Source organism: Dermacentor albipictus, chromosome 9, assembly GCF_038994185.2.
Source record: "Dermacentor albipictus isolate Rhodes 1998 colony chromosome 9, USDA_Dalb.pri_finalv2, whole genome shotgun sequence".
Lineage (NCBI taxonomy): Eukaryota > Metazoa > Arthropoda > Arachnida > Ixodida > Ixodidae > Dermacentor > Dermacentor albipictus.
The window spans coordinates 87,634,481-87,649,618 of NC_091829.1; the positions used below are offsets into that span (position 1 = coordinate 87,634,481).

Sequence of the window (15,138 nt, forward strand, 5' to 3'; positions counted from 1 at the left end):
CACTGTTGATTAAACAAGCCTTCCAGTGGCTGTGGACACACCACACCGCATTGCTCAGCGACACCCTGAAAAGAAACTATCTAGAATTGTTTCTCGACGGACAGTGTCCATGGCATACATAGCCCCAATTCAAAGTTTGTTACTTGAAATGTCATAAAGTTGGCCCCCAACCCGTTCTCAAGGGGTTCAAGGAGCACATTTATCTTCAAGAACATTTAGACACCCTTGAATCTCTTTTTTTCTTTTATATTCAAGGGTTTTCAAGGATTTCAAGGAGGCATATGAACCCTGCACCAGAGATGGCCCTACAGAGGTGCAGGAACTGGTACTTGCAAATTGAGAGCTGTAAAATTAGGCTAAGGCTTACTAAGCTCACTTATAGCCCCACATGCCCAGAGTACAGCAGTTGAAAAGGAAAAGTCTACGCCCCTCACCGTCTTTAAATACAACCCATGGTACGAATGCTGCCACTGATTGAAGTCTATGAACTGCCCAGTGCATCTCGAAATACTGTGGTTCACCCTCACACATTGAATAAGCTCAGTTTACAGGCCTTGGATCCCCTTATTCTTCTTGCTTATTGCATAGCGAGGGCCTCGAATTTGGCACATATACTATACGACGCCTGCAGTTGAAAGGATGTCCCACTTCGGTTGCTTTGGCCGTGAGTAGTGCTTGGCTAACACTCCCAGGGCTAATTTTGAACACATACGCAAATACCCAAGAAACTGTGTGCGGAAACGGCCCACGCTGAAGCTGAATAAGTAAAGCATGAAAACAGTGCTGCGGAAAAGATTATTTGGCTCCCACTCGCAGCAAGTCATCTTTTCACCTGCTTCATGCCCCTTTACGTTAATACTTCCGCATTTCAATTAAATGCAATGATTAATTACCCCTATGTTTTCTCTGGCTTTATTGTCCATTTCTTCGTATGGTTGTGACTGATAAACAAATTGAGCTCATCAGATCCCCTCATCCTTCTCAAGCGAGTAAGGGCGCCTTGTAAGAGAAAACCATAAGCCACATAACCAATAATCCCATGTGAACATGCGGGGCCCCCAGATGTTATCATCATCATCATCATCATTCTATTTTGATGTCCACTGCAGGATGAAGGCCTCTCCCAGTGATCTTCAATTACCCCCATCTTGTGCCAGCCAATTCCAACGTGCGCCTGCAAATTTCCTCATTTCAACACCTCACCATGTGTTCATATGGGGATCATATGGGACATGCCCAATATGATAATGGGAACGTATAGATTTTTATATGGGACCCCATATGAGATTATAGGACATGGTTCTTTTTTTCTAGAGGGTGCGTTTCACAAAGCTCTGGGTAATGGGAGCGCACTGGACGTCCCAATTCACGAGCGTCACCTCACCTTGATTACGTCGACCCGCGGCTGCGAGTAAGTTAACGTGTACTGGTAGAGGTAGTAGAGTGACTTCTGTACATAGTACGGCCGATCGGGATACCTTCGCAGGGCTTCCAGGATCTGCCGCTCATCGGCGCATCCGGTTATCTGTGCAGGAAGGAATCAAAGAGCATCCATGGCAGGAGACCCGCAGCACAATTTTGGGGCCAGATATTCGCCACTAGAATCATGTTCGCACAGTCACGGCTCACGCGAATTTCAAAGCAGTATGAAAATTCACGAGGCTCTCCACTTGAGTTCAGAATCGCACAAGGTCAGAAATTTTGCTCATGCATTCTCGTAATGCATGGCCCTGCATAACGACGAACTTGCCAGAGTTGGAAACCTTACTATAAAAATACAAAACATAGTTTAGTGTTACTGTTGGAAAAAAAATGTGTCCATTATTCAAGAACTTTTCAAAAAGTACTTCAATGTTTGATTCTATTTGTGCTCAATGCAGCCACAAAAATTACTATTTGCCCACTCCTACTCATCGATAACAAGTGATGGACTTCTTAAGCAGGAAATAAACTAAAGTGTAAGGGTGCAGAGCAGAGCATAAAGCAAAGTCTTACTGTAAACTTCAGGCGATTGCAGCTGAACTGTTGAGGCATTGCTTTGAAAAACTACGAAAGAAATTTCCTTACTGGAGCCTTGGAGCCACTACATAAGCAGATAAACAGAGCAACAGTCACGCGATCGTGGCTTATATAGCAAGTTCAACACAGTTCATAGGATGTACCTATTTTCGTGCAAAGTTAAATAACAAAGGAAAACACCACTACTCTGCAAGCCAACCATCAACAAAGGAACCATACTTTCCAGTGTATACGTAGCACCTTTGTATAAGAAGCACCAACTGTAACTTGGTAAACATGATGAAATGCAATTATGCACACCTGAACACTCATCATGCCACGCTACTGCCAATGTCCGCGCAGCGCCCATTATGACACTCATCGAGATTACAGAGAGTGGAGCAGAGCTCGCAAGGTGCAAAGAGCTGAGCAAACAACGCGAGCGCCAGACCAATGGCCAACCATGCTGGAGTCACGGGGCAGGCACGGCCAATCGCAGACTCCTGCACGACCTTCAACTGTTTGCTTTTTGTGTGCTTGTTTCTGCATGAAGGAGACAGCTGAAGCGGCAAATTTGAAGATGGAGAAATGCGCCTTCTAATAAGACCAAGATGGCGGCACTCAGTTGCACTGCCCCAGAGATAATGTGGCTTCAAAAAACGCTGTTCTTTCACAATTTCCACTAAGTTTTTGGCCACCTTGGCTGAGACGACAAATTTTCGGGGGCATTTTTATGTGGTTTTCAGAGACGGTTTTTCGGAATCTGATAGAAATAGGGTTCTAGAAACTGAAAATCTGATTTTCAAAAAATTGATTTCTGGAAACTATTCCCGATGCAAAAGCCAAGTCTCCACTGTCACGATGTGCAACCCACGAGGTGCCACACCAATTTACATCCTGCCGAACGACACAGTAGGCCCTTCCATGCCATACTGTTACCTGAATTCTGACCAAATACACTCCTTTTTATTCGGCTCCGGTTAACACGATTTTTCGGGTAATTTGATCTCAAACAAAGGTCCCAGCTGGCGCGATTGCATTTCTATGGGTCCTAACTTTCATTATTTCAATCCTAAAATTGGTCTTTGCACGATAATTCTAACTTGACCAGCCAGCATGCATGCACCTCATCCCTATGTTAACCCCAAGAGTGACCCCTTTAGTGGCAGGATCTGTCTCGGCAGACCGTAGGGACACAGAACATGCACTGAACAATCACGATCTTCCATCAAAAACATATATTTTTAAGCTGCCCTAGGAGGATTTTCAAACAATAACCCGAGCTTACAATGTCTGATTACTGTTTTTGCCCAATTCTAATGCATGCCCCATCGTGTTTTTGTTTTTCAGGAAAAAATGAGCCAAAAATTGCCAGTGCAGTGCTATCGGACACCAAATTAAAACCGCCTTGGCAACATTCGTATGCTTTATCACATAACACAATCGCGTTGCGGCAAAGCTGACTTTAGGAAACTGGCCACCATTGTGCAACACGTATTATACCCTTACTTGTTTTTCTTGCTAAAATATCAGGTGCACGTTGGATTTCTACTTTGTTTGGAAGCTTTAATGTCATTTCTGCATTAGTTTTCTACTTTAAACACATAGAAACTAGGCACCCATATGTTTTGGGGGCGTGTTAGAATCGGGCAAAGAAAGAAAGAAAGAAGGAAAGATCGCTGAATGCTGAAAAAATGAATCAGTGGTGTTTTGGAGTTTTCCTGCGTCTTGTTTAATTCGACCTACCGGATAATTCGATCAATTTCATCGGTCCCATCAGGGTTGAATTAACGCAAGTCAACTGTGTGGTCAAATTTACTGCTACAGAAGCCTTTACGAGAAGCAATATAGACAATACTTTAGTAAATGTTTATTTGCACAAAATCTTGACCATTTATTTTCTTAAAGAACATAGTTTCCTGAAAGTGCCATGACTCTAAAAAAAGCCGCCTCTGGTGGTTGTTGGTAGCGGCCCCTCTTAGAGTTGGGGCACATTCAGAAAACGTCTGGGAAACGTCAACCACTAGTCGGAAACTTTTCCCACCACCTACTTCCAAGGACTGCGCAAGGTCTCTGCACGCATGTCGTCGAGCCACCAAAAACACCTATAGGCACTGCCATTTGTTTCACCTACTTGCCCTTGAAGGAGAAGCCGTCAAGCTCCGAAACGTCGGGTTTCTTGAAATAAACATCGGTTGGAATTTTCTCGGTCGGTAATTCCCAAACCAGTTCAGACAGAACAGAGAACTCAGCGAGCTGAATTACATACATGACACGTACACAAATGAAATACGTCAACCATTCATTTAATTTCTGCGTCTACTACTTTGCACTCCTGTGCCACAATTCGGTTCGTCGAAACAAGCATCACAGTGAGTCATCAAGGTGCTCTGGAGCTTGCCGTCATTTTTTCAGGGTTCAGAGTCTTTTGACCTTCATTCAATGCAAGAAAATTACAAAACTAAAAAAGTCACGTTGCTACTAAGTGCAGCCGGCTGCAAACTTCACGGTTCGGTCACACCACTCACCACAAGGTCAGAGTGAGCGGGGAGTTCTCGAGTGAAGAAATCGTCAAAGCAGGCGTCCGTCTGCACAAGGCCCAGGAAGGTCATCTTTGGGTGGGCCTCCAGGAAATTCCTGCACACCGCATAATAGAGGCTTGTAACTGGAAGCAGTGCAGGCACCTCCCAGCAAATGGAGCAAGGCAGTTTTTCGCCGACAAGCCTCAACCCATTTTGATGGCTCGATGCCTACGATGCTCTGCTGCACAAGGTTGCGGGTTTGATTCACGGCTGTGGCAACTGGATTCAGTTGGGGCTGGAATGTAAGAATGTTCGTGCGCAATATCGGAAAGAGTGTGGGTCTGCAGGACAAGTTGATGGATCCAAAGCATGCAGGTCTCAGTTGGACAGGTGGAATGTTCCTAGTGCGTTAGTGCTGAACACTAAATTTTAAGGATAGCGCACACATGTGAGAGTTCCAGCACCACTTACATATGCATGCGTGTAGTGCGGAGTGCCCAACGCTAACATTGATGCAAAAGCCCTTGCATTTGCTGCTATACTAAAATACTCTTTCCTAGACTGATGCATTTAATATGCTCTAGAGCTGTTTTGATACCCAGCTGTAATATTGTTCTTTTGTCGTCTTTTTTTTTTTGCCATGGCTGCATTACATACACCACAATGTTATGTCATCTGCCTGGGTTCAAACGCTATATGTCAGCACAATTTTTTTTGTTGGGTCTTTGAGAGTGTTCAGCAGAAGAGTGTAGGTGATAATACAGAACATTGGGGAACTGGAAGCAAACTGGGGCACTTAATCCCTCAAAATTCCACGGTAAGTTATGAAAGGCACTGTAGCAGAATGCTCCAGATTAATTTTGACTCCGTGGAGTTCTTTTCCGTGCCCCCAAAGCATGGTACGCAAGTATTTTCGCATTCTATCTTAGTCAGAATGTGGCCCCCATGAGTGGGAATCAAACTCACAACCTCGTGAACAGAAGCGCAAAACCATAGCTACCGGATTGCGATATTACTAGCATGGAATGTACTTGTTCAAGTAAATCTGCTCCTCGTACTGCGTTAGCAACAGAAACCATCGCCTTAACACTCAACCAACCTATAAAAACATTTCCTGTGGCCTGGTAACCATTTGATGAAGTTGGTATTGACCTCTATGGGCTCCTACAGGCAATCAATGATTCAATGTGGATCTCTACCGTCTGAATTGTGATGCCAAAACCATGGTAATGTTGGTCAGCGGCAACTTGTGACATTGCTGACTTCATTCTGTGGAACTCTGTTCTTCGTCACAACCTGCAGCAGGAAATGGTCAGGTATGTGTTTTCCTCAAGAGGAAGCTGCAGCTTGTCTGTAAATGTATTAACGTTTACGGAGTACTGGTTTACCAGAGTCATGGACATGTTTCTGTAGAGCAACACCATGACCAGTGACGACAAAGCACCGCTTGCACTCATGACCAAAACATGACATGTTGCATACCGGAAGAACAAAGGTGTACAAATAATGTGCGATTTGCCGTAGCCTTACATCCATTTTTAGCTGCAATATATGGCGTACAGTCGAATCTTGACACTTCGAATTCAAAGGTACTTGAAAATTTGTTCGAATTAAACAGAGTGCGAATGAAAGGAAGCTCACTGAACAGAATACCTTAATTTTTTTTTTTTTTGAGCGCAGCTGCTAGGCAGTGTGTGCGGGCTAAACTAACACGAGTTAGAGTTTCAGAAGAATGGCCTCACGGCAGTGTGGCACATTTTGCTGTGAAGCCACACTTCCAGGCAAATTTTTTAATGCAGATTTTGCACATACCCTGCACCACAACTTTACTCTCGGAATTTAAAAAAATTTTGGTGCAGGTTATGCACGCCAAAATACAGTAAATGCAACGGGAGACAGGAGCAGCGGCCGTCGCGTGGCCGCGCTGCGACGTCGAAAGCCCCGCCACCCAAGTTGGCGCACTGCTGAGATCACGATCGGTGGTGCGGTACGTTCAAATTAACCCCCACAAATGCTTGTGCGTTCGAATTACTGGGCTTTCTCGCGCACTGAAATACACATCACTTTGACAGGAGCACAGCATCAGCTTGAATAAACTGGAAGCTTGAATTAAGCAGGTTCAAATTAACAAGGTTCCACTAATTATTCTGCAGAAGGAATTGCAGATCAGAAACAACTGCAGTGCAAAAGGCATGGAGTGTAGACTCCTCTGAGTAGCTTCCAGAGCGTTTCCTGCGAAGTGCGCGACACAGTAACGTAACAATGACACGTCGGGAGTAGCCTCGCTGCACACTGTGCGCAGGAAGAAGGAACTGCACCTGAGAGCTTCAACTGTGAGTCCGTCCTTGCCGGACAGGTCCAGCGAGACCAGGTGCGGGAAGCGGCGGGGGTCACGCAGCAGCCACGAGACGTCGTGCCGCAGGGGGTGCAGCAGGTCGAGCGGATGGTCCCGGTCGTCCGACACGTCCAGGTGCTGCAGCCGCTGCAGCTGGCACAAAACAGCCTCCTCGCCACCGCAGCTCTTCAGGTTGTACATGCTAAGTGACCGCAGGCGGTCCCGGCAGCGAAGAAGAGGCGAGATGTCCCTGCCAACGAAGCAAATTTTTAAAAATAAAATGCGTGGCTTTACAATCCCAAAACTGCACAATGGGTCATGATTGCTACGTGGAGGGGTGGGAGTAGGGAGCGGAGGGGCTACGAGTGAGTGAGTGAGTAAAAACTTCATAGGAAAACAAAGTGTTGTCGGTTGACCTCGTGATTAGGCAGCCACGAGCCCCTGGGCCCGGGCGGCCTATTCAGCTCTCTTGATGACCTTGGCCTGCAGGTCAGGGTCAGAGCTGAGTGACATGACGTCCCACTGCTCAGTATTACTTGCTTCATGGTACGTGTGATTTTCCGCTGGGCATGACCACATAATGTGGAACAAATCCGCTTTTTTCTTACAATGGTTACATGTATTAGGGTGCTGGTCCGGGTAGTAATAGTGATAGGCCATGGGGTTGGGGTAGATGTTTGCCTGAACTCGCCTCCAAGCTACTTGTCGCTTGTTAAGCGATTTGTGAGGGGCTACAAATTAATTCTGACCACCTGGGGTTCTTCAAAGGCCAACTGCAGGGAAATTTCCCTTCTAAATTATTAGCATACAGTATTTAAGTAATCTTGGGAAAGCTGCAATGCTGGTAGTTGCCTAATATGCTTTATTAGCAGCGTTTAAATAGTATCTAGGTAGACAATGCATGCATTTGGTGGTTAGCAGATGTGACTTACATCACAGAACATCCCCTCCAAGATATTTCAGTGCGCTGCAGGCAGCTGCAGTTTCCGCCTATTCTTGGAGGTTGCACTGAGAAGCCACACTGGTTCTCAACATTCTGAGTTACGCATCGCTTCCGGCGAGCGACAATCATGGCTTTCGTCTTTTTTTTTTCTTCTGTTTTAGTACCAAAGAACATTTATTTCTTGGAGCGCTTTGCGGCACATTCCCTTATATTTCAAGCCCAAAAATTTTGCACAGAGCGTCTACGCTAACTTAAATTAGGCTTTCTACGTGGTCCAAAATTTAATTGCAGTTAGCCTTTAATCTGCACCCAACAAAGCACAGTACTATGCACAGTTTTTAATTCCACCACAACCATAGAAACGTGGGCACCGAGCTTGCGAGTTGAACCAACAACCACATGCTCAGCAGTGGAATGCCAAAGACACTGGGCCAATGCAGCGGGTCCTTGACAACAAAACACTTTTTTTTCTGTGTGTGTGGTTACTTGACCAAACATCAGGCAATGTCTAAAGAAGACATATATTTACCGGAAGCTGCGGTCGAGCAAGGTACATTGCTGGACCCATTGTTTCAACAAGGGGACTTGTCTGACGTGATCAGGTGAACAGAGCTGTAATAGCCCCTTATGTCATACCCCGAAAGGGGTCTTTAAGGAAATAAAACAAAACAAACAACGAAACAAAGCTGGTTGCTGCACTTTCTATTGCAAAGTAAAATTCTAGCTTGACAGTCAACCACGTTATGGAATGTTTAACACCTAGACATTGGCAGGTCAACAAAAATCGCCCCCAAACAAGGTTGCACAATCGTGGGAGGAGGCACCCACTTAATACGCGTCCCCGAGATGTCGAGCGCCTCGAGGAGGGGCAAGTCCTGGGCCACTATGTCCAGGCCATGGCGGTTGAACTCGGTGCCGCTGACGTTGAGGGAGGTGAGTCCGCGCAGCTTGGACAGCGCCACCACGACGCAGAACTTGGAGCTGGTGAAGGCCGTGCGCGCCACGTTGAGCAGGCGCAGGTGGGCCAGCGACCAGTCGCCCAGGCAGCCGATCAGGTCGTTGACCGTCACACGGCTCAGGCCGGTGGCCTCCAGCTCCGTCAGCTTGTGCGAGCGCAGCACTCGTAGACCCCTGCAGTCCACCACAAACAGGAGACATGTGAACGACCGTGCTGAGTTGACTTTGCGTCCTTAACCCATCAAAACTGCCTGTTGTGGTCTCGCGCTACATTCGCGGCACGAGCGTAGTGTGTAACCAGTCGCTGAAACGTAACAAGTCGCTGAAACACATTTAAGTGTTTCATGTGCAGTGTTGCTGCTATTTGTTTATTGAACACAAGCCTACATACAGTGTTTGTGTACCAGACAGACTATGCGCCATGGCCGTGCGTCAACTGAGCTTCGGTATCATGGTGACTGTGCCATGTCTGGCTGCAGCAATCGCACAAGAAAGAAGCCTAGCGATAGGAATGTTGCCCAGATTGGGTCCTTCTCGATACCTGGTTATTTCTGTTCTTCACTACATCTGCATTGTAAAAGAGCACAGCAGCTATGTGTGAGCATGCCTCTGCAAGGCCTGCCTGGCAGGTGCACTGTGCAGTCAGCACCTCACCATTTTCGTTTACGAGAAGCCATGGTGTGGGTGGCTTTTCATTTAACGATTGTGACTGACAAACCTGGGAGGGCAAAAAAAAAAATAAGATAACTGTATTGGCAAGACCAGCAGAGTTGATGCAACACAAAAATTATGAATGCTGTGGAATCACAGTGTTTAGTTCTCGACATTTTTTTTCAGTGAAGCAATGTTAAGGCTGCCTTTATTGGCACAAGTGGAAAAGACGCAGTAAGTCCCGTAATGAAGGTGACCTTGTTATGCGAGCACTTTAACACACAGCTGCCACACCCAGCCGCTTGTCCGATAATTGTGTCCTTCCATCGACTTGTAGGCTTTCAATTTCTCGTGGCCCACAAATCTCGTTGCATTCACTAGGTAACCCACAATGTCTGCGAGATCCACGCGAGGCAGTAGTCTGACATCGTGCCAAAGCTCATGATCTCTGAGTTCGAGTGGGCCAACGCAATCCCACAAGCCCATTGTTTCATAGTGTGATTTTTCTGGTTCACTCGACCCACGCACATAGGTGCTTAAGTGCATCGTTGACACATGACGTACCACTCTATAGCCAATTAAAAAAAAAACACTTTGAAAAGGGAGTTGCACGGTTCGTGCGTATTGGTAACTGCTTGGCGACGCAGGCCTGCTCGCGTAGGCAGTGCAAACTCACGACCAAAGTTATGTCGAACACTGATAGCACTCCTAGCGAATGACGTCATGTGCATGCCCCTTATACTATATACTGAAACCATTCTCAGAGTCGCCATTGAAGTTTCCTTGGTAGACTTCGTAAGTATGCTCCTGTTTTCAGGTAAAATGAGGCTCGCCGCCCAAAAGTGGATCCCAATGCACAACACGGTCAAGCAACACTGTATAACATGACTCACTTGGTGGTGACGTTGGCAGCATTATGTATGCGCACCCTCTGTAGACGGGTGGAGCGCGCATCGAACAGCGTCAGGATGCTGTCGTTGAGCAGGCCACGCACGCTGAGCGTCTCGAGAACCTGCTGTGACACCTCCCGGTGGAAGAACACGTCCGGGTCGCGAAATGAGTACCTGCAGCAGCCAGCAAATCCAACCACTTGACTCACCAAGCTGTTATTGATACTCGCCCTAAAGTCCACAAGTGATGCCCAGTGATTTTGCGTGATACAACTACACTGCGTTGCATTCATTGCTTGATGCAAAAGTGGGTGGAGATTGCCCTACACTCTAGCAACCCAACCCCTCCGTTAACACTAGCCCATAGCGTAGTCATGAGAAGCTTTCTCCTTCACAGCCACATGCCAGGACCCCAGGGGCCTTTTCTCTTCGTGCCATCTGGGACTAAATGCTCATTCAGTGTTGGCTGTGGGTGTGACCAGGGGTTAAAAGAGCCCTGAACTACTTTTTATCGCAGTGGAGGAATGCATTCGAAGTTAAAATAGACTATTTCAGAAATACTTTGCGGCAAAAAGCACTTTAATGCATTCAGAAGAATGGGAGTTATTGGCAATCAACGATCGCCTATGGTCCCCTTCACAGTGCTCCCATTCGTTTTTTCAATGCCGAACTGCAAAGGCTACGGTGGAGTGGGGCACGCCCACAACCTTCTGTCTACTGAATGTCACCGTGGCACGCAGTTCAAATTTGATTTTGAATGTTCACTGAGATGCCACTACTTCTGATTTTGGCACCTAGGACACGCCAAACTTGAACGCTATCCCGCAACTCTCGGTGGAATTCACCGTGTCTCATGCCTTTGTTGCTGTGCTACAATGTACTTGATAGCTACGCACGGCTTTCCCACACCGAGTAGCATGTAGCACATTTCCTTTCGCACTTATCTCTACAGCAATCACACAATTTCCGAGAATCGAACGAAATGTCATTCTTATATTCAGTCGTAATGAGCTTCGACCATTATGGCGACATGCATCGAAGGTGTGGAACTCGGGAAGCAGACACCCTGCTCCCGTTGTATGTTGTCGCTCGGGCAAGCTCTCCATGCACCACTCAGAACACGCAGTTGTCCTCAGTGAGCTGCAGTGAGCTCAGCAAGCAGGCTCATTTCGGTAGCCGCGGCAGCCACGGCATTTCCGTAATGTAGCAGATGTAGCTACGCGGAACTTTAGTGCATTTGCTATGTGCACGAAAGTGCTGGAGTGCGCGCTCGCACTCGTGTGCTCCAGTCTGGCTGTGCTACACGGTGCGGACCATCTTTGTCCTGCACCAACTTGACAGACGAATAATAGTCACATCCAAAGTGTGCATTTAGAAGTGCTGTCGATGGCTCAATACGAAGCAATGTCTATCAAGGTGTCTAGCCAGGAGCTGCCAGCAATGAGAGTGCACTGGGGCAAGCATGCATGGTTTGAGGCCAGTTGAGTGTTCAAACCTACGTAGTTGATATTAGTGAGACCAAATGGCTACGACATCGACAAGCAGTGTGACCAAAGTTTAGATCCCAGGCAGGCAGCTACGTTCGAGCACGAGCACATGACAGTCGGCTTGTTCTGGAAGTACATAATTCTTATCGAAATTCTCAATGCATATTTTTGCACATTGCAACCTGTTTAGTAAGCTGCATCAATAAATACACACATGAACAGTAGGAAGAAGCGCATTGATTCAAACACCATTTTCGATTGATGTCAGCTATCGGCTAACGGCAGTGCACTATGGAATCTGCCCACTGACATCAAGGGGCAGTTGCCGGCAGTCCCGAATGAGTGAGGAGAAGGCCTCTGTTGAAACCAGAGTGTTTAAAAAAAGATAACTTTGTGCCCCGCTTGTGGGCACCACTCGGAGTGCAAAATTTGGCTGAGATATTCACGGCAGCATATGCTATCCCCAGAATGTTTTTTCACCAAGCCTGAGGAGTGGTTCAAGGCCCCTTTAAGTGTAATGAACACCATTCCTTCGTGAGCCTAGGCACCAGAGTGTTTCTCGAGGGACAATGTTTGCTCCCTGTAAGAGGCTGATTACACACTACTTTACAGTGTGCAACTGCCACAGGTGGTGTCGGCCAACATGGCTAACTAAGCTTAAACCTGCCCCAGTCGGTACTCCTCTGCACCCTGTAGAGAGACCACAATCTCCGTCACCAACTTCCTGTGTGCATTCACATTGAAGCAAACAGCCATGTTACAAGGGTGCAGCCCAATCTTGCGTTCAGTTCTTTCGTTGAAGAAAAGCCTTACTTGGCACGCAATTTATACAGAAGGAAAGAAGGTTACAGGACAGAGCTTTCAGAAACTTGGATGCGCAAGCATCTACCAGTCGATCTTCATTCAAGTGGCACTATCCAGTTAAGCCAAAGTGACATTGACACCACGGTGACATTGACACCAAGGTGTGAGAAGGTGACAGTGAGGAGAGACTGTTTCTAATTTGTTCTTAATTTCATTTACGCAAGATTTGTTGTTATATACCACACACCAACTAGCCTACCAAGAAGTTCTTTTAACAATATAATATAGCCACACAATGGCTAAGGCATCACGCTGCGCTAGCAGGATGCCACTGTAAAATAACATTGGTCTATCTCCCCCCAAAAAAGTGCTCCTGTGGACATGAGCATATACTAATCTACACGTCTTACACTATGTGATAGCTCCTGCACCTGTGCTTGCCAAGGTTCCTGCGTAGTATGACAGTTTCGCAGCAGTGCAGCAACTAGCATAAGGGAGTGCACGGGAAACCTGTATAAGCATTCATGATGTCTGTGCCCACTTTTTGTGCCGGCATATGATCGGCCAGAGACTACAAGAAGAAACAGGAGCAAATGTGTGATGCCTATTCAGATGGCTGTGCAAGACATATTTGCACACTTCAGTGCACCAGCAGATCAAGTACCTGTGACGAAGTTTTTGCTCGCAAAATATTACCTGCTTTATTGTCCCCACCGATTTTTGATACTCCGTTTCAAAATTTGCAGGCAACTCGATCTATAGAAGCTACTATAGTAGTGCCGTTATAGAATTCTTCGAGCGTTTTGCAGTGCAATTGTTTTCACCTGCGTCACTTTCTACAGAATAACCACTTCATAGGTTACAGCTATACAGCTTCTGGATGTAAGCTTACGTCAAATCATGCAATATTTGCGTACCTTTTATGGAGGCAGTGGGCAGCATACTGTGTTTTGATCATAGAGTTTCATACAATAATCACTACACTCTAAGAACAGTTTACACTTTTTGGAGTGCCCCTTCTGCACACAACAATAATCATCTGCCTTGATGCGTTTCCTTTCTTTAACGCTGCGAGCCTGGTACTTTCCAGTAACAAACGGCACGCGCGTTATCAGCATGATAGCATTTCCTTTCGCTAGTGTCTACAGGAGCTGCGAGCGGGGTAGTTCAGTCGGCATAGGAACAATGGGTTAGCGTGTGGATTTGCCTAAACTACGTCCTTCTGGCTTCTAACGGCCTCATGACTTTGCAAAGTCGTCACTTTCAGCGCAAACTACTGTTATGAACAATTAAACAAACATTACTAAAATTGTACTGAGCAGCAAGATTTGAACACAGGACCTCTAGCACAGAAGGCCGCTGCTGAAATCATTACGCCACGAATGCATGCATCAACAAGCTGCATAGAACACCCTTGCGAATTTCTCGCAGGCAAGCCGGCGCATTAAGGCGTGCGTTTGACGTGTTTCAATTTGGCCACCTAAACTGGCTGAACCACTGCAATTAGTAGCAATTATGCATACTTGCAGTCTTCTTCATTTAGAAAAAAAGTACAGGCTGCTTTGAAATTTAGGACAATGACGGTGCATAAAGCATACTGAACAAAGCCACAAGCATGTTCAAAGCCCCGAGCAAGAAGATCATGCAAATCCACATACTACGCATTATTCCCATGGTGGCTGAACAATTGCAGTGCCACAGTTCCCTATAGTAATTATATTAGGAAACTCTGTGGTATTGCTCACGAGAGCAAACAGTACGCTGTGGCCACTGGCTGCAGAAACATGTCACTTTGCTCGTCCTGTGGTAAAATGTTCAGCCCTGGAATGTGCTCTGCATAATAATTATGCGATACTTCGCAACATAAGTGTGAAATTCGATGTTACATTGAATTACAGTACATGACCCATACTTATGTCTCTTCTTTTATATGGGACACATTTTTTGGTCATGAATACAAGCAGTGCGAGAAGCTTCTTTACCCTTTGTAGCATTGTTTCCTATGTATAAAGCAGGGTTATATGTTCTTGCATCTTCCCGGTGTGAAGAAGGAGAAATGCAGGTTACTGGAATTGCACACTCACCGCACCGCCTGCTGCTGCTCATCTGTCTGGACCTCGCATATGGCATCAATGTTATCACAGATGAAGTCGATGCAGCATTCTTGCAGGGATGCTGGCGAGTCGTACATGCTGGCTTCAGGTGCTCAGGCCTTTAAAAGAATCATCGCTCTCTTTGGGGCCTCTCGCGCCGGGCTCCAGTAAGCAGCAAGCCACTTCGTCACCACTGTTCATGGAGAAACAGGCAAAAGAAATGTCATGCTTTCAGCATCACCTTCACTCTGTGTTGCGACAGTGGTATTCAGACACCAAAAGGCTCCCTTGTTATTGTGTCAACTTGTGTACGAATTATAAAAAAAAAAGGCAGCTCAGCAGAGGTAGCGATAAATAATGACAGCACAGATGGCAGTCACTGAATGGAATCTCATGTTTACAAGTGTCCGGGGAGGACAACAACGTAGTCTGGCTGATTCAGCTGATTGACTGACTTG

The 15,138-nt window shown here is 46.4% G+C and overlaps 1 protein-coding gene across 1 annotated transcript in view; it reads right to left on the bottom strand.

The window, feature by feature from the left end:
* Positions 1 to 15,138, bottom strand: part of LOC135908938 (protein zyg-11 homolog B-like) — a 68,142-nt gene that overhangs the window by 46,129 nt on the left and 6,875 nt on the right. Inside the window, exons 2-7 of the mRNA XM_065440804.2 lie at positions 14,672 to 14,873; positions 10,300 to 10,470; positions 8,627 to 8,929; positions 6,839 to 7,105; positions 4,527 to 4,635; positions 1,385 to 1,525 (exon numbers count right to left, since the gene is read on the bottom strand). Coding sequence (XP_065296876.1) covers positions 1,385 to 1,525; positions 4,527 to 4,635; positions 6,839 to 7,105; positions 8,627 to 8,929; positions 10,300 to 10,470; positions 14,672 to 14,778 — 1,098 coding nt within the window. The 5' untranslated portion in view covers positions 14,779 to 14,873. The remainder of the gene's footprint in view (positions 1 to 1,384; positions 1,526 to 4,526; positions 4,636 to 6,838; positions 7,106 to 8,626; positions 8,930 to 10,299; positions 10,471 to 14,671; positions 14,874 to 15,138) is intronic.